General features: G+C 39.5%; 1 protein-coding gene across 2 annotated transcripts in view; it reads left to right on the plus strand.

Annotated features, from left to right (window-relative positions):
* The window catches only part of C5H1orf87 (chromosome 5 C1orf87 homolog), an 85306-nt gene that overhangs the window by 43184 nt on the left and 23232 nt on the right, over nucleotides 1-18890 (plus strand). For both annotated transcript variants that reach the window (XM_081486700.1, XM_081486699.1), the window contains one exon: nucleotides 964-1061. In XM_081486700.1, coding sequence (XP_081342826.1) covers nucleotides 964-1061 — 98 coding nt within the window. The remainder of the gene's footprint in view (nucleotides 1-963; nucleotides 1062-18890) is intronic.

The following is an 18890-nucleotide window of genomic DNA, read 5'->3' on the forward strand; positions in this document are numbered from 1 at the left end:
GCCATACATTGACATGAATCAGCCATGGGTTTACATGTGTTCCCCTTCCTGGACCCCCCACCCACCTCCCTCCCCATCCCATCCCTCTGGGTCATCCCATTGCCCCGGCCCTGAGCCCTTGTCTCATGCATCGAACATGGAATGGTGTTCTGTTTCACATATGATAATATACATGTTTCAATGCTATTCTCCCAGAACGTCCCACCCTCACCTTCTCCCTCAGAGTCCATAAAATTGTTCCATGCATCTGTGTCTCTTATTCTGTCTCGCATATAGGGTTATCATTACCATCTTTCAAATTCCATATATATGCATTAGTATACTGTATTGTTGTTTTTCTTTCTGGCTTACTTCACTCTGTATAATGGGCTCCAATTTCATCCATCTCAGTAGAACCGATTCAAATGTATTTTTTTAATGGCTGAGTAATATTCCATTGTGTATATGTACCACAGCTTCCTTATCCATTCGTCTGCTGATGGACATCTAGGTTGCTTCCATGTCCTGGCTATTGTAAACAGTGCTGCGATTAACATTGGGGTACACGCGTCTCTTTCAATTCTGGTTTCCTCGGTATATATGCCCAGCAGGGGGATTGTTGGGTCATATGGCAGTTCTATTCCCAGTTTTTTAAGGAATCTCCACACTGTTCTCCATAGTGGCTGTACTAGTTTGCATTCCCACCAACAGTGTAAGAGGGTTCCCTTTTCTCCACACCCTCTCCAGCATTTATTGCTTGTAGACTTTTGGATAGCAGCCATTCTGACTGGTGTGAAATGATACCTCATTGTGGTTTTGATTTGCATTTCTCTAATAATGAGTGATGTTGAGCATCTTTTCATGTGTTTGTTAGCCATCTGTATGTCTTCTTTGGAGAAATGTCTGTTTAGTTCTTTGGCCCATTTTTTGATTGGGTCGTTTATTTTTCTGGAATTCAGCCCTAAATCTTTTTCTTATTTGCAGGTCAGGGCTATATGTGGGAAACATGGACTATATCTGACTTTGAGTCTTTTGGAAACATTGCTTAACCATCAAGATTTGGGTTACCAAGATGAAATAAAGTAAGTTGATTTTTTTATTTACACAGTCCTTTATTAGAATACCAAATGCATAAGTCTGTCTCTAGGATAAAGTTTTATATGTGAAACAATCACTTTATTACCTAAAAACAGAGTTAATAGATGTTTGTTTATATTAAGATCACAGGATCTTTTTGGCCATAGGAAAATGAAAGCAGTAAATTTCCACTTCCAGTTTGCTGATAAATGGCAAGTCAGATTTACCATTTCATTATAAACAACTAAAGTATAGAACAAAATATATGAAGTGATACTTTCTGGACTACTTTGGACATCAGGAAGCACAGAACAGTGATTCCTGAGAGAAGGAAATGAGGTAAACTCAGTTTACTGAACAAGAAAGCGGTCTCCAAACTTAGCCCAGCATTCTCCTTGAGCTAAAGGAATGGAGTATGAAGTTCAGGAAGGCCAAGAAGTCTAGAATACTTGGTACAAAGTAGCAAGAGGTGAGATACCCTAAGAGTCCTTCCTGGAGACTTCCAAAGAGTTACCCTGAAGTCTTCAAGTGAAAACTTGGCTAATGTATGCATTTGAGGAAACTACCCAAGGCCAGCAAAAGAAACATCAAGAGAAAAAAGTGGAGAAATTTTTAGATCTCACACAGAGTTGAGAATAGTTCAAATTTCCACCAGTCAGAAACACATGTGGGATGGATTAGAGTCCTCAAAATGGTATTATGCTATAGTGAAGCCTAATGCATGAGAAACTGGAGTCTCAGAAGGAGATAAGACAAATAGAGGGAAAGAAAAGAATGTTGAAAAATTAATGGCTGTAATTTTCCAAAATTGAAAAAAACTGTAAAGACATGGACCTAAGAAGTTTAATGAACTTCAAATATAAGGAATTTGAAGTAAGCCATAACAAGGCTCCTTATAATCAGATTGCTTAAACTAGCATTAAATTAAAAACCGTAAATGCACAAGGGAAAATGACAAACTACATAAAGAGCAACAAAGATAAGAATTATGACAGACTTATCATTAGAAACATAAACAAGAAAACAGTAGAATGACATCCTTAAAGTAGTGAAGGAAAATGATCATCCTGAAATCCTACATCCAGCAAAACTATATTTCAAAAACTAATGGGAATTAAGATGTTTTTTACACATACAAGGACTTCCCAGTTTGGTAAAGAGCCCATGTCCAATGCAGGAGACTACACATACAAAAGATGAGAGAATTCATAACCATCAGAGCAGTACTGCAAGAAATAGTAAAAAAAAAAAAAAAAAAGGCCTTCGGCAGAAGGAAAATAATCATTTTTAATCTGCACAAAGAAATGAAAAGCATTGGACATAATATGTCAATGAATAAAAGTACAATTTCCTTATTTTTAAAACAATCTCTTTAAATAATAATCAACTGTTTAAGATAACAATAATAACAATGCACTGCAGAGTTTGTAACATAATAGAGGGCAGCATTTGACAACAGCATAAAATACTGGAAGGGGAAATAAAAGTGTACTATAAAAATACCTGTATACTGTCAGCTAAGTAGTATAATTTTGGTTGAAGGAAGAGTGTATTCAGTTAAAAATATGAATTGTTGTTGTTTAGTCACTAAGTCATGTTCAACTCTTTTGTGACCCTGTGGATTGTAGCCCACCAGGCTCCTCTGTCCAAGGGATTTTCCAGGCAAGAATACTGAAGTGGGTTGCCATTTCCTTCTGCAGGGGATCTTCCTGACCCAGGGATCAAACCCAGGTCTTCTGCACTGCAGGCAGTCTTCTGCACTGAGAAGTGGGTTTTTACCACTTAGCCACCTGGCAGGCCCAAAAATACTAATAGAGAAGTTTAAATTGAATAATCACATATAAATACTAAGAATAGACCAAAAAAAGAAGGAAAAGACAATAAGAAACAAATAGGACAAGTAGAAAATAAATGCAAACAATGATGATAGATTTAAATACAATCATATCAATAATTGCAGTAAGTATTAATGGTTCAAATGCACCAATTAACAGGCAGCAATTTTCAGATTTCATTTAAAAAGCAAAACCCAACAAAATGCTGTCTGAAATGAACCATTTTATAATATAAAGGCAGACCCAGTAAAAGTAAAAGGATGGAAAGTGATATACCATACTAATTGGTATGAATAAAAAATAAGCTGGGATGGTCACACTGAAGTCAGACAAAGTAGACTCTAAATCAAGGGGTATTGGCAGAAATTCAGTTCATCAAAAGGACATACAGACCTAAATGTTCATGCCCTCAATAACATAGTTTCAAGTTAATAAATTAAAAACATAAAACTGGAAGGCAGAATAGACAAATTCACAATTTTATTTAGCGAATTGAACATATTTCTGTCAGTAACTGACAAAAACAAGTAGACAGAAAATCAGTAAGACTATAGAAAACTTGGTTTTTCCAGTGGTCATGTATAGATGTGAGAGTTGGACTATAAAGAGGGCTGAGCGCAGAAGAATTGATGCTTTTGAACTGTGGTGTTGGAGAAGACTCTTGAGAGTCTTCTTGCAAGGAGATCCAACCAGTCCATCCTAAGGGAAATCCGTCTTGGGTGTTCACTGGAAGGACTTATGTTAAAGCTGAAACTCCAGTATTTTGGCCACCTGATACGAAGAGCTGACTCATTTGAAAAGACCCTGATGCCGGGAAGGATTGGGGGCAGGAGGAGAAGGGGACGACAGAGGATGAGATGGTTAGATGGCATCACCGACTCAATGGACATGAGTCTGGGTAAACTCCGGGAGTTGGTGATGGACAGGGAGGCCTGGCGTGCTGCGATTCGTGGGGTCGCAAAGAGTCGGACACAACTGAGCGACTGAACTGAACTGATAGAAAACTTGTACTATATTATCAACTAATGTGATGTAAGTGCCAATTACACCCCACACAACAGCAGAATACAGATTCTTTTTAAGTGTTCATGAAATATTTAAAAGATAAAAACCCTATCCTGAGCCACAAAACAGGTCTTAGTAAATATAAAAGGAATAAATCATATAAAATATGTTTCCTGACTACAAAAGAAATAAATTAGAAATCAAAAAGCAAAAATATATGAAACCAAAAATAAAGCAAAATAAAATCCCAGAATCCTCCCAACATTATGAAACTAAACAATACACTTTGTAAATAACCAAAGGTCAAAGAAGAAATCACAAGGGAAATTAACAATATTTCAAACTGAATTCAAATCAAAACACAATATGCCAGTAACCTTTGTCTTTTTTTTCTTTTCCTTGCATTTTATATCCAATCCATCAGTAATTTGTGAATAAATCAACCCTATCTTGAGACTATGTCAAGATCCTGCTCCTTTCTCACCACCTCTATTATTATTTAACTACACCCCATCCAAGCTACCCTTATGTTTCTCCTGGATTACTATAATGGCCTCCTAACTGAATGCTCAGAGAAGGCAATGGCACCCCACTCCAGTACTCTTGCCTGGAAAATCCCATGGACAGAGAAGCCTGGTAGGCCACAGTCCATGGGGTCGCTAAGAGTCGGACACGACCGAGCGACTTCACTTTCACTTTACCCTTTCATGCACTGGAGAAGGAAATGGCAACCCACTCCAGTATTCTTGCCTGGAGAATCCCAGGGACGGCGGAGCCTGGTGGGCTGCCGTCTATGGGGTCGCACAGAGTCGGACACGACTAAAGCGACTTAGCAGCAGCAGCAGCAGCAGCAACTGAATGCTGCTTTTTCCTTGTTCTTAGTTTATCCTCAGTACAGAAGCTACAGTGGTCTATTGAAGCCTAAAACAGTTAATGTCACTGCTCTGCTTATTACACTGTAAGAGCACCTTATTTCACTCAAAGGAAAAAGAAAATTGAGGTCCTCATAAAGGATTCTACATGATCTGCCCTCTTCAACTTCTCTGGCTCCATCTACAATTTCGTTTGCTCATTCTGTTCCAGTCACACTGTTCTCTTCTTCCTCAAACACACCAGGCACACATCCACCTTAGTACCTATCTTCTGAATGATTCCTCAACCTAAAATATTCTTTCCCCAAATATCTTCATGCTAACTCCTTCACCTTCTATAAGTTTTTGCCCAATGTTACCTTGTTATACGCTTATACTAAACACTATTTAAAGTTGTAGTCCTCCCATCCTTTCTTCCCCTTAACCTGCATTCCTTTTGCTTCCTTCTATACACTTACAAACGATTAATGTATTAGGTAATTTATTGATGTATGATGTTTACTGTTGCTATAAATTAATCTCTGATAGACTATAGACTGTAGTGCCATAGGGCAGGCAGAAACTTTATTTATTGATGTATCCCAAGTATATAGAGCAGTGCCTGGCACCTAGTAGGTATCTGACAAATATTTATGGAATTGAACTGAACTAGAGGAAGAGTAAAGTTTTAAAATGCTGAGGAATGCAGATACATAAATTTTCCCTAATCCTTAGCTCATGGTCAAATTGAAGAAGGCCTTCCCTAACCATCTCATCAAAATAATGTTCTTTGTGCTATACTCTTTCTTAGCATTCAGTAATGTTCTTTCCTATCATTTATTGCTATTTGTAATTATGTATTTATTTGTGTGACTTGTTAATTTAATGAATAGATAGTGATCTCCATGCTGGCAAGGATCATGACACATTATATTCCATCATCTTGTAGGCCAGTATTTGGTACATGATAGACACAGGGTAAATATTTGATTAATCCATTTATTCATTCATTTAACAAATATTTATGGAGTGCTTACTGTGTACCAATTACTATTCTAATCATTGGAAATATAGATATGAATAAAACAAAGTCCCTTCCCTTATGAAGCTTTTATTCTAAAGGGGAAGAGAAACTATAGATAAAGTAGACTATGTGACATATCGGAGAAGGCAATGGCACCCCACTCCAATACTCTTGCCTGGAAAAATCCCATGGATGGAGGAGCCTAGTAGGCTGCAGTCCATGGGGTCACTAAAGAGTCGGACACAACTGAGCGACTTCACTTTCACTTTTCACTTTCATGCATTGGAGACGGAAATGGCAACCCACTCCAGTGTTCTTGCCTGGAGAATCCCAGGGACAGGGGAGCCTGGTGGGCTGCCATCTATAGGGTTGCACAGAGTCGGACACGACTGAAGCGACTTAGCAGCAGCAGCAGTATGTGACATATCACATGGTGATAAAGGTTATGAGGACATCAAGTAGTAAATATCAGGTTGAGCCTAGCCAGTGAATTTCCACTAGACCAGTTTTGGACGTGGGAGTTTTCCTTCTGTAAAATGTTGGAGGTAGTTGGGTGAAGGTGAGGTAGGTGGTTAAGCAGGAAAAGCAAAAAAGTGGACTAAGAGCTGAATAGAAAATCAAAAAGCTAAAACTGAGACTCCCACAAGGCACTGATACAAAAGGCAAAAATGCAAGTGTCAAATTTCATGTTATACTCAGTATACTTGATAGAAGTTTGGGTCCAGAACCAAGATTCCAGGAATCAGAAGTATGAGAATAAGAGTGAAAGAGAACATGAGGTTAGGCTACTTATAATTATATCAAAATTATCAAATTCCTACCATTTTATGTGTATTATCAGAGAAGCACACTGATTTTTTATTCATCTATTTTTGACCTTGGAATGTTCAAGGACATCAAAACCATGAGGCCAATGAAGAATTGCATTTATAAGTGATAAACCTGTTTCATCCTTAAATAGTTATTGGCTAAAGCTCTTCTGTTGAATTAAATCCATTCCGTTAAGGGCTTTGTATGCAAACCTATATCCTTAAGAGACTAAAGATGCAATTTAGACACACATTTTAGAAGCTGAATGCATGAATCATTATTTTAGTACATATTGTCCATTAATCTGCTGTTCTATTGGGAACCCATTTGGAATGTGGCTGCTTACTAATTAGCAGGATTCTAGTGCTGAGCTGCTTCCTGATTAAATGTCCTTTAAAATCAATAAAACATCAGGAAAGATTATGGTGATGTGGGATTAGCTCCATCTAACCAAATAAAATGAGTAGTGTTCTTTTCTTAAACTGTCACATTGCGAGCGCTGATGAGAGGAACAATTTCGAGTATGCTGCAGCAAAGTTGTTGTTGCGTATGTCTGTTTGAGTGTGTGTGTGTATGTGTGTGTTTTAACATTGAGATTTTGTTTTTTGCCATTTGCCTACCAATTAGCAAAGACATTAGTGAATGACTGCCAGAGTAAGGCGATTTTGAGAAAGACTTGATTACGATTTCAAATCTCTACTCTGAATCACCCTTATGTAAAATGAATTCAGGTTGTGTTGGATGAAAATTATTATCCCAGTTCTTGGCCAGGAACATGTAAGTCAGAATTAGCATTTAATGTTTCTGTGTGACTTTGCAATAAATGGTAATTAAGGAGAGCAGAGAGAGAACAGGAGGCAAACTAATACTCTAAAATTGTATTGGCAAAATTAAATGCTTCAAACCCAGTTTAAAACATAGGCACTCAAGCCAAATTGTGTCGGGCGAGGGGATAAATAATGAAGCTGCTATGGGTGGCTTCATAAATAGAGTGGCACAATTGACACAGCCCCAAGTAGACCTTATCAGACACATCTGGCCCGTTATTGGGAGTGCAATTAGGTTGAGAAGGACTGGTCTGATAATCCCAGGAACAACCAGAGGATTTTAAGAGATAAAGGAAACATGAGGTGTCCAATTCAGCAATTATGTTTTAATGGGAATAGGAAGATTGTTAGGGAATAGGAAAATTATGAGCTATTAGAGGTATGGTATGAATCTGCCCATTGGTTGGGTCTTGAAAACCAGATCTGGCTTTTAAGAGTTCATTAATTCCAATCTTCTCTTCCAGAGCCTGTAATTCCTATGGGGTAAGAATTCTAATGTTCCTTTGGTATCTCTAATTTTCTTGAAGAGATCTCTAGTCTTTCCCAATCTGCTGTTTTCCTCTATTTCTTTGCACTGATCACTGAGGAAGGCTTTTTTATCTCTCCTTGCTATTCTTTGGAACTCTGCATTCAGATGGGAATATCTTTCCTTTTCTCCTTTGCTTTGCACTTCTCTTCTCTTCTCTTCCCAGCTATCTGTAAGGCCTCCTCAGACAGCCATTTTGCTTTTCTGCATTTCTCTTCCATGGGGATTTTCTTGATCCCTGTCTCCTGTACAATGTCACGAACCTCTGTCCATAGTTCATCAGGCACTCTGTCTATCAGGTCTAGTCCCTTAAATCTATTTGTCACTTCCACTGTATACTCATAAGGGATTTGATCTAGGTCATACCTGAATGGGCTAGTGGTTTTCCCTACTTTCTTCAATTTAAGTCTGAATTTGGCAATAAGCAGTTCATGATCTGAGCCACAGTCTGCTCCTGGTCTTGTTTTTGCTGACTGTATAGAGCTTCTCCATCTTTGGCTGCAAAGAATATAATCAATCTGATTTTGGTGTTGACCATCTGGTGATGTCCATGAGTAGAGTCTTCTCTTGTGTTGTTGGAATAGGGTGTTTGCTATTACCAGTGCATTCTCATGGCAAAACTCTATTAGCATTTGCCCTGCTTCATTCTGTACTTCAAGATATGCGGATGACACCACCCTTATGGCAGAAAGTGAAGAAGAACTAAAGAGCCTCTTGATGAAGCTGAAAGAGGAGAGTGAAAAAGTTGGCTTAAATCTCAACGTTCAGAAAACTAAGATCATGGCATCTGGTCCCATCACTTCATGGGAAATAGATGGGGAAACAGTGGAAACAGTGTCAGACTTTATTTTTTTGGGCTCCAGAATCACTGCTGATGGTGACTGCAGTCATGAAATTAAAAGACGCTTACTCCTTGGAAGGAAGGTTATGGCCAACCTAGATAGCATATTTAAAAGCAGAGACATTACTTTGCCAACAAAAGTCCGTCTAGTCAAGGCTATGGTTTTTCCAGTGGTCATGTATGGATGTGAGAGTTGGACGGTGAAGAAAGCTGAGCGCCGAAGAATTGATGCTTTTGAACTGTGGTGTTGGAGAAGACTCTTGAGAGTCCCTTGGACTGCAAGGAGATCCAATCAATCCATCCTAAAAGAGATCAATCCTGGGTGTTCGTTGGAAGGTCTGATGTTGAGGCTGAAACTCCAATACTTTGGCCACCTCATGCAAAGAGTTGACTCATTGGAAAAGACCCTAATGCTGGGTGGGATTGGGGGCGGGAGGAGAAGGGGATGACAGAGGATGAGATGGTTGGGTGGCATCACAGACTCGATGGACATGGGTTTGGGTAGACTCCAGGAGTTGGTGATGGACAGAGAGGCCTGGCGTGCTGCAATTCATGGGTCGCAAAGAGTCGGACACGACTGAGCAACTGAACTGAACTGAACTGAAGAATTCTAATAGTAATATTGCTAATAAAGTTGTTAGTAGTAGTAGTAGCCAACATTTATATAGTGCTTACTATATTCTCAGGCACTGTTCTAAGTGCTTTATAAATATTAATTCTTTTAATCCTTGCACCTAGCTCATGAGATAGGTACTATTATTTTTCAAATGAGGAAGCTGGGGCGCTGAGAAGCTAACCTAGTATGTAACTGATAAATGAATTCATCAATAAGACTAAGTCAGTACAGGCTCTCTAGCTTCAGGTTCTTGGCTTCTGATAGAGTCGGACAATACTGAGCAACTGAACTGAACTGAACTGAACAACTCTCCTATAAGTCCTATGAAATTTAAAGGCCTATAGGACAGTGCCCAGGCACAGGGGCTTTAGGCAATCTGCCTGCATTTGATAGCCAGCTCTAACACGGGTTTGGATTTTGAGGAACTCAGTATCTTCCTGCCCTAGGACCCAGGAGAGGCATAGGTTATGAATACAAAAGTGAAGAGGCTTTAGTTCCAGGATCAGGTATGATCCAAGGAACCCCAGGGCTTGCACGTAGCATCTCCTCATTGGTAGCACACCTCCACTGCCCCTTCAGCCCCCATCTATGCAGAAAGGCAACGTGAGCTCCATAATCACACAGGCCTAGATGGAAACCCCAACAGTCATATGCACTGGCTTTGAGAACATGGACAAGTCACTGATTTCTCTGAACATTACATTTCCACCTGTTAAGTGAAAAAAGACAAATCCTTTTGTCTAGATTTGAGAGTTTATTGCCTGTCTACCAAGTAAAGACTGTGCTTCTCACGGGTAAATGGAAGGTGAGAAGAACACAATTTAGGCTACATGATTAGGAAGATGAAAGCAGAGAACGATGCTGTAGTTGGATGAGCTTTTTCTAGCAGCTGAGTTAAATAAGAATCAAGATAACCCCCTGACTCAGAAGGATTGATGCATCTCCACCTACTATGTTCACAAATAGGGCTACATGCTCTACATGGCTTATCTCATTTTATATTTCCAACAGTTCTACAAATTAATGTTTTTATACCCACCTCACAGATGAATAAAATGAGATTCAGAGTCTAGGGAAAGGCTACCCACTCCAGTATTCTGGCCTGGAGAATTCCATGGACTGTATAGTCCATGGGGTCGCAAAGAGTCAGACACAACTGAGCAACTTTCACTTTCAGAGTCCTTAAGTAAATTGTCCCCGAAGTTGGGACTCTCTAAACCTTTCTTCCTATTATGGGTTGAACTGTATCCCCGTAAATTCATATGTTGAATCCCTAACTCCAAGCCTTTAGGCCATATATTTGAAGATAAGATCTTTAAACAGATGACTAAGATAAGGACATTAGAGTAAGCCTCCATCCAATCTGACTGGTGTCTTTATAAGGAGGAAGTTGAGACACATAGAGAGACTCCAAGGATGGACTCATACAGAGAAAAGACCCTGTGTTCAGTTCAGTTCAGTTCAGCTGCTCAGTCGTGTCTGACTCTTTGCGACTCCATGGACTACAATCCACCAAGCTCTTCTGTCCATGGGGATTCTCCAGGCAAGAATACTTGAGTGGGTTGCCATACCCTCCTCCAGGGGATCTTCCCAACCCAGGGATCAAACCCAGGTCTCCCACACTGCAGGTGGATTCTTTACCAACTGAGCCACCAGGGAAGCTGCCCCCCCCCCTTTTTTTAAATAGCAACCCTAGCAGGCTATACAGCCCCATGCAGGCTAATAGTCTCCTCCACGGTCTTCTTTCTACCTACCTCCTTTTCCTAGAATATTTTGTGCCCCTCAGTTGGAATAGTAGATTTCAGGATTCTCAAGGGAATGGCTTAAATGATTTAACTTTTCAAATCATGAGACTTAACCTATAATTCTAGCACTCTGAACAGAGCTGGCTCTTCATACTACTAAACACTCAGCTTAGCTTGGTGGGACTTGTAGGAGCCAATCAGATGAGAGATGGAAAGGAGTATCTCAGAGATAGAAGGAGCAGTATGTGCCAGGATAAAAAAGCAAGCAAGAATATAACAAGTTTGGAGAACCACAGACTGTCCATTTTGGCCAGAGTATACATTTCACAAGGTAAAGAAAGGTGAGGAGTTTCAGAAGGAAGTGCCGCACACATTTGAGTGAATCCTATATGAAACTCACAGAGAAACATGTCACCTGTAAGTAACATCATCAAGATTATGAGGGTGTTTCATAAAATAGCCCCCATTTTGAGTTTTTGCTATAGTTAGACTTTTGGTTTTTGTGTTAATATATAGGACTTTTGTGTAAAATGTCATCTCCTTCAGAGGTGACATTTTAATTTTATTAAAATTCCAATGAACAAATGAAGTGGCAGGAAAAAAAAAATACCAGAAGCAAAAACTAATAGGCACTCTAATGTCAGAATCTAGAAAGAATCTCCACTGGCTATGAACAATGGAATCTGGGAAAATCTTGGTGCCCCAAGCTTTGTCCTGCCTACTTATGGAAAGTGCCAAAAACAGAAGATATTTTTGTCCCTTCACCACAGTCTTCTCCTTGATTTGGAGGCCCCAAGTCTTAAGCAACCAGAAAATTACATAGGTACTACTTTCTGTATCTGCTTGAGTACAGTTCCTTCCTCTCCTTCTCTCATCCAAGTTTACATATCAGTACACTTACCCGCATACTGCTTTTCTGTGTCTATGCAAAGACCACAACTCCTAGGAGTGACAGAGCATAATGCTGGTGTGATGAAGGCAGGAATGGCTGAACTCAGCTGCGGGATCTGCATCTGGTGAAATGTAATCCTGGAAATGTAGCGTCACGTAGGCTGGAGCAGAAAGAGGCGCTCCCTGGTTGTTGTGTATGTTCAGTTCATTTCAGTTGCTCAGTCGTGTCCGACTTTTTGTGACCCCATGAATCGCAGCACGCCAGGCCTCCCTGTCCATCATCAACTCCTGGAGTCCACCCAAACCCATGTCCATTGAGTCGGTGATGCCATCTAACCATCTCATCCTCTGTCGTCCCCCTCTCCTGCCCTCAATCCTTCCTAGCATCAGGGCCTTTTCCAATGAGTCAACTCTTCGCATGAGGTGGCCAAAGGATTGGAGTTTCAACTTCAACATCAGTCCTTCCAATGAACACCCAGGACTGATCTCCTTTAGGATGGACTGGTTGGATCTTCTTTCAGTCCAAGAGAGTCTTCTCCAACACTACAGTTCAAAAGCATCAATTCTTCAGCACTCAGCTTTCTTCACTGTCCAACTCTCATATCCATACATGACTACTGGAAAAGCCATAGCCTTGACTAGACGGACCTTTGTTGGCAAAGTAATGTCTCTGCTTTTAAATATGCTATTTAGGTTGGTCATAAATTTCCTTTCAAGGAGTAAGCGTCTTTTAATTTCATGGCTGCAATCACCATGTGCAGTGATTTTGGAGCCCCAGAAAATAAAGTCTGGCACTGTTTCCACTGTTTCCCTACCTATTTCCCATGAAGTGATGGGACCAGATGTTGGGAAGTGTGTAAAAAATGAATATACAGAAATGCCAGAGTTGAGAGACCAGAAGGGGGCGCTCTTATGCCCCATGATACTAGAACTCAAACAGCAAGGAAGATTCCTCTTTCTTGGTAAGAACTCAGCCAATGAGAAGCCATGGACACTTTGTTTTCTATAGCCCTCCCAACCCACCTTTCCTTTCTATAAAAAGTGTATTCTCTTTCCCTTGCTGTCTAGGGAACTTGAGCATGGCTCACCATGGCTGGAGACCACAAATTACAAATCTCTACTGATCCTGAATAAACCTGTCTTTGATGGAGAAATATATGGCAGTCTATTTCAGGTCAACAAGTGTACCCATTTTGACACACTACACCAATATAGTGTCTGATATCCAACAGTTGTGATGGGACGATCCCACCTCTGAAGTGGTCCCAATTGAGAGGCACCAGGAAAATGTCTAAGGAGCACCAATTAGTAGGAGTTGTCACTCGCCTGTTGACTGAGGGGCTGAATGAGAAGTGAGTAGGGCCAAAGGAAACCTATTAAATCCATCTCCTGTGTTGTATTGAGTGTGAACAGTTTCTCATTTGACACTGCTGCTGCTGCTGCTACTAAGTCACTTCAGTCGTGTCCGACTCTGTGCAACCCCATGGATGGCAGCCCACCAGGAGCCCCCATCCCTGGGATTCTCCAGGCAAGAACACTGGAGTGGGTTGCCATTTCCTTCTCCAACGCATAAAAGGGAAAAGTGAAAGTGAAGTCACTCAGTCGTGTCCGAGTCTTAGCGACCCCATGGACTGCAGCCCACCAGGCTTCTCTGTCCATGGGATTTTCCGGGCAAGAGTACTGGAGTGGGTTGCCATTGCCTTCAAAGAGGAAACCCCAACGTTTGAGGCCTAATTTTAAAAAATACTGTAGAACAAGGAAAGTAACGATGATCCTGCAGACTCCAAATAACAGCAAACTTCTGAAAATGATTTACTCTAGAAACTAGAAAACATTTAGAAAGCCATTGGTGTTCTCTATAGGATATAAAGAGCCATGTCTCTGTTGAAATGAATTGGAAAGTAATAAGCATAATGAGATTAAAAGACTATTAAAATGAAATGCAAAAAGCACGAAAGTGAAAAGAAGAAATTAAAATGAACTTGGTGAAATGCGGGTAGTTTCAAGGAAACTGAAACTTCTACAGCATAATGAAGAGGTAACTGGGATTATAACTATGTTCGGTGATGGATGTTAACTAGACTTATTGGGATCATTTTGCAATCCATACATATATCAAATCATTATGTTGTACACTCGAAGCTAATATTTTATATGTCAATTATATTTCAATTTAAAAAGTAGAACACAATCAAGGAAAGCTGAATGTTGCTAGATATTCAATGATATTAAGACACTTATTTATGTGTTAGGTCAACAAACCTTTTTTATAAAGGGTCACATAGTAAATTTTATAGGCTTTGTGGGTGTATAGTCTGTTGCAACTATTCAACTGTGTCGTCGTAGCCTGAAAGCAGCCAAAAACAATACATAACAAATAGCCAGGACTGTGTTTTAACAAAATATTACTTACAAAAGGAAATGTGATAACCAGAAAATTAATGATTAGCAAAATTAACACTAGAGTAAATCTAATTCAGAACATCAGAACTGAGAAGTCTACACAAAATCTAGAGGAAAAAAAAGAATAGTAGAGATAAAAGAATAAGAATAGAGATTGAACCTATGATACTTTGATATTGTGGAATAAGAAACTAGAAGAACTGGACAAGACATGAAACAAAACGTCACAGCTAACGAAACTTTGCAGAAATAAGAAAAAAGAAAAAACCCGTGTATAGACAATGAATTCATTAAGATCTACACTAAATTAAGAAAAAAAAGCATCCATGTTTCTCCTGACAAAACTTTTGTGCTACTGAGACAACATGAATTATTTAAGGATGCAGCCAAAACAAAATTAAACTAAATCAAAGCAAATAAATAAAAAAATAATTATAAATATATCCAAAGAAGACTGACCTCATACTTCTGCAAAGTGGACCAGTGGAAAGGAGAAACCTCTAATATGGAGGACCAACTATAAATTATACATGAATTTTTGACTGGGCAGAGAGTTAGCACCCCTAACACACCCCACCCCTCATCTCACTGTTCAAGGGTCAACTGTAGTTTGCTTCTTTCAATCTGGCATTTAAACACCATAAATAAATTTATTTAAAAAAAAATAAACACCATAATAAAGTTTAAAGTTAAAAAAAAAAAACTACAATAATAAATATCAGAAGACACTGGAACCATATTCGTGGAATTCTAAAGGGGGGAAAATATAACTGAAACCAAGTTATATTACATTTCATGTGTAAGGCCATAGAGTACAGTGGTTAAGGGTGCAGGATGTGGAGTCAGAGTTTAAATCCTGGCTGCCCCATTAATCAGCATGTCCACGGGCAAGTCATTTACATGTCTCAGGAGATGGTTGTCTCAATTAAATGAGAGAATGCACACAAGAGACTCAGAATGCTCATGAAAGGCCATTTTAAAAGTTTGGATGACATTAGAATTTGAACTCAGATCTGCCTGAATCTAGAATCAGGTTCACAGACCTTGTCCTTCAATCTTGACCTCTCTGACTCAACATGGGGAATCCAGCACCCGCTACTGTGATTAGATTTATATTGCCTTTTGTGGCAACAAAAACCCATTGCCATGCCTAAGATGTCAAGGGCTCTTTGGAGGTCCTAGAATAACGTAAAGAGTATAGAATAAAGAGGATATTTTATTAGAGGACTTTAAGGATTTCATTGGTCACATACCACTTAAATCAGGCAATATCCAAGTTCAGTACTTAGAAAATGTCCTGTAATTTCCTTCCCCTTCTATCAGCAAATATTCAAGAAGGGGCATGAGAGTGTCTGGTGCCATTTTGTCCAGAAACCTTGCCAAATATTTGCTAACTTCTAACAGCTCTAAAAAATAAAATGTTATGCAATGTGGAAATATCAATGGATCTGGGCTTTTGTTGTTGTGTTGTTGTTCAGCAGGTCAGAAGATGTTGTAGCCTTATGCCTGGCCCTCCTAAGAAGAAGGAATTTCAAGAAGTGTAGCAGACAGGAGATGCTTCTCCTTAAGTTGATTCCCAGATCTGTGCTAATAACAGATCTTTGTATGTTAATTAAAATTCCTAGAGAGTACTACTTTTCCAACCTTCTTTACCATGCCTAGCCCTTGTAGCAGCTGATATAATCATCAACCTATTTGGCTGGTGGTTCTGCTTACCTATGCCTTGTCTATTCTTGTGCCCAAAGTAACATGAAACTCTGGAGGTTATATTTTCTACACTGACAAAGAACTTTTCTGATTTGTGATGCCAGATATAGAAAAATTTTATTAAGTATAAGCAAAACAAACTAGTTACATATCTAATGAATTTATGGAGGTTCCTTAAAAAATATTAAAAAGCTACCATACAATCCAGCAATCCTACTCCTGGGCATGTATCTGGAGAAAATCAGAGTTTGAAAAGATCCATGCACCCAATGTTCATTGCAGCACTATTTACAATAGCCACAAAATGGAAGCAACCTAACTGTCCATCAATAGATGAATGGATCAAGAAGATATTACAAAGTAATATTACTCAGCTATAAAAAGAATGAAATAACGCCATTTGCAACGACATGGATGAACCCAGATATCATCATACTAAGTGAACCATGCCAAAAAGAGAAAAAGAAATAGCATATGATATTGCTTATGTGTGGAATCTGAGGAAAAAAAAATACAAGTGAACTTATACAAAACAGAAGTAGATCCACAGACACAGAAAACAAATTTATGATTACCAAAGGGGAAAGGAGTGGAGGAATAAATTAGGAATTTGGGATTAATATATACACACTGCTATATATGAAGCAAAGAGGAACTACAGAGCCTCTTGATGAAGGAGAAAAAGAAGAGTGAAAAAGCTGGCTTACAACTCAACATTCAAAAAACTAAGATCATGGCATCTGGTCCCATCACTTCATGGCAAATAGATGGGGAAACAATGGAAACAGTAACAGACTTTAAATTCTTGGGCTCCGAAATCACTGCAGATGGTGATTGCAGCCATGAAATTAAGACACTTCCTCCTTGGAAGAAAAGCTATGAGCAACCTAGACAGCATATTAAAAAGCAGAGATGTTACTTTGTCAACAAAGGTCTGTCTAGTCAAAGCTCTGGTTTTTCCAGTAGTCATGTGTGGATTTGAGAGTTGAACCATAAGGAAAGCTGAGCGCTGAAGAATGAATGCTTTTGAACTGTGGTGTTGGAGAAGACTCTTGAGATTCCCATGGACTGCAAGGAGATCCAACCAGTCCATCCTAAAGGAGATCAGGCCTGGGTGTTCATTGGAAGGACTGATGCTGAAGCTGAAGCGCCAGTACTTTGGCCACCTCATGCAAAGAGTTGACTCATTGGAAAAGACCCTGATGCTGGGAAAGATTGAAGGCAGGAGGAGAAGGGGACAACACAGGATGAGATGGTTTAATGGCATCACTGACTAGATGAACATGAGCTTGAGCAAGTTCCAGGAGATGGTGAAGGACAGGGAAGCCTGGCGTGCTGACGTCCATGGGGTCGCAAAGAGTCAGACATGACTGAGCAACTGAACAACAACAGTATATGACATAGATAACCAACAAGGACTACTATATAGCACAGGGAACTATACTATACTATACAGGAATTATATAGTAATAACCTATAAGGGAAAAAAATCTGAAAAACTGTGTTTGTACATGTACATCCATGCATGCATGCTAAGTTGCTTCAGTTGTGTCCAGCTCTGTGTGACGCTGTGGACTGTAGCCCACCAGGCTCCTCTGCCCATGGGGATTCCTCAAACAAGCACACTAGAGTGGGTTGCATGTCCTCCTCCAGGGGATCTTCTTGACTGAGGGATCAAACCCACGTCTCTTCTGTCTCCTGCACTGGTATGTGAGTTCCTTACCACTACCACCACCTGGGAAGCCTAAATATATATATACATGTGTGTGTGTGTGTGTGTTTGTATTTATAAATCAACTATACTTCAACTAAAAATAAAGAGAATAAAATCACATGACATTAAAACTCTTCTAGACAACCTAGGACATATTCTCACAACTGGCTGTTTACATTTGCTTGGCTTCTGATGGGCAAAGAGGTGCTAAAAATTCTTTTCACTTAAAGTTTGGTTGCTAGCAACAGAACTGTCTTGCTAGCATAAGCAAAAAGAAATATTTCAAAAAGATACAAAGTTACACACAAAATTAGGGAAGAATGAAGCTTTGGGAAGCGTTGAAACCAAAAAATAATGAGAAACACAGAGACAGAGAGTGGGAGAGATGAAAGAAAGGAGGGAAGGATGGGAAAAGTGATAGATTGAGATTAATTAGACAGGGTGGATCACAACATTGGCTAGAGAAGGGTATACGACATTGATTGTAGTCCAATATCCTAGAGAAGCATATATTTATATAAATGGAGAACGGATGGTGGGCAAGCAAATGTAAGTATTTTCCCTACCAAAGTGTTCCTAAATTACTTGTAAGTTTTAAATGACTCCCTGATTATCACATGCCCACACATTGCTCAATGCAATTTCTGCTTGGGGATTTCACTAAATATTGTATATTTGCACTTAGCACCCATTTCTATCCCCTTCTATGTTCTTTCCCGTGTTATAATACTTCCCATACTTGAGAAGGCTATAAAGAAGATTTCCAAAGCTCCCTTGACATTGAGGTTCTGGAATGGATTTAAGTTCCATCACTGGGATGCCACTGCATGAGATTTAAAAGGCAGAAAGAGTGGCGAGAGGGGCAGGGATATTTTAAGTATGTATTATTTTCCTGCAGTAGTAGCAACTCCAGACCCTCCAGTTTTTGCAGTGACCAGAATGCCATCTATACTGTCTAGTCATCAAACTCATGGTCAAGGGCAACTGAGACATCAACTAGAATTTCCTGCAGTTCCCTGGACTCTGGACTACATCTAAT

This window comes from Giraffa tippelskirchi, chromosome 5, assembly GCF_054371585.1.
Source record: "Giraffa tippelskirchi isolate mGirTip1 chromosome 5, T2T-mGirTip1v1.2.pri, whole genome shotgun sequence".
NCBI lineage: Eukaryota > Metazoa > Chordata > Mammalia > Artiodactyla > Giraffidae > Giraffa > Giraffa tippelskirchi.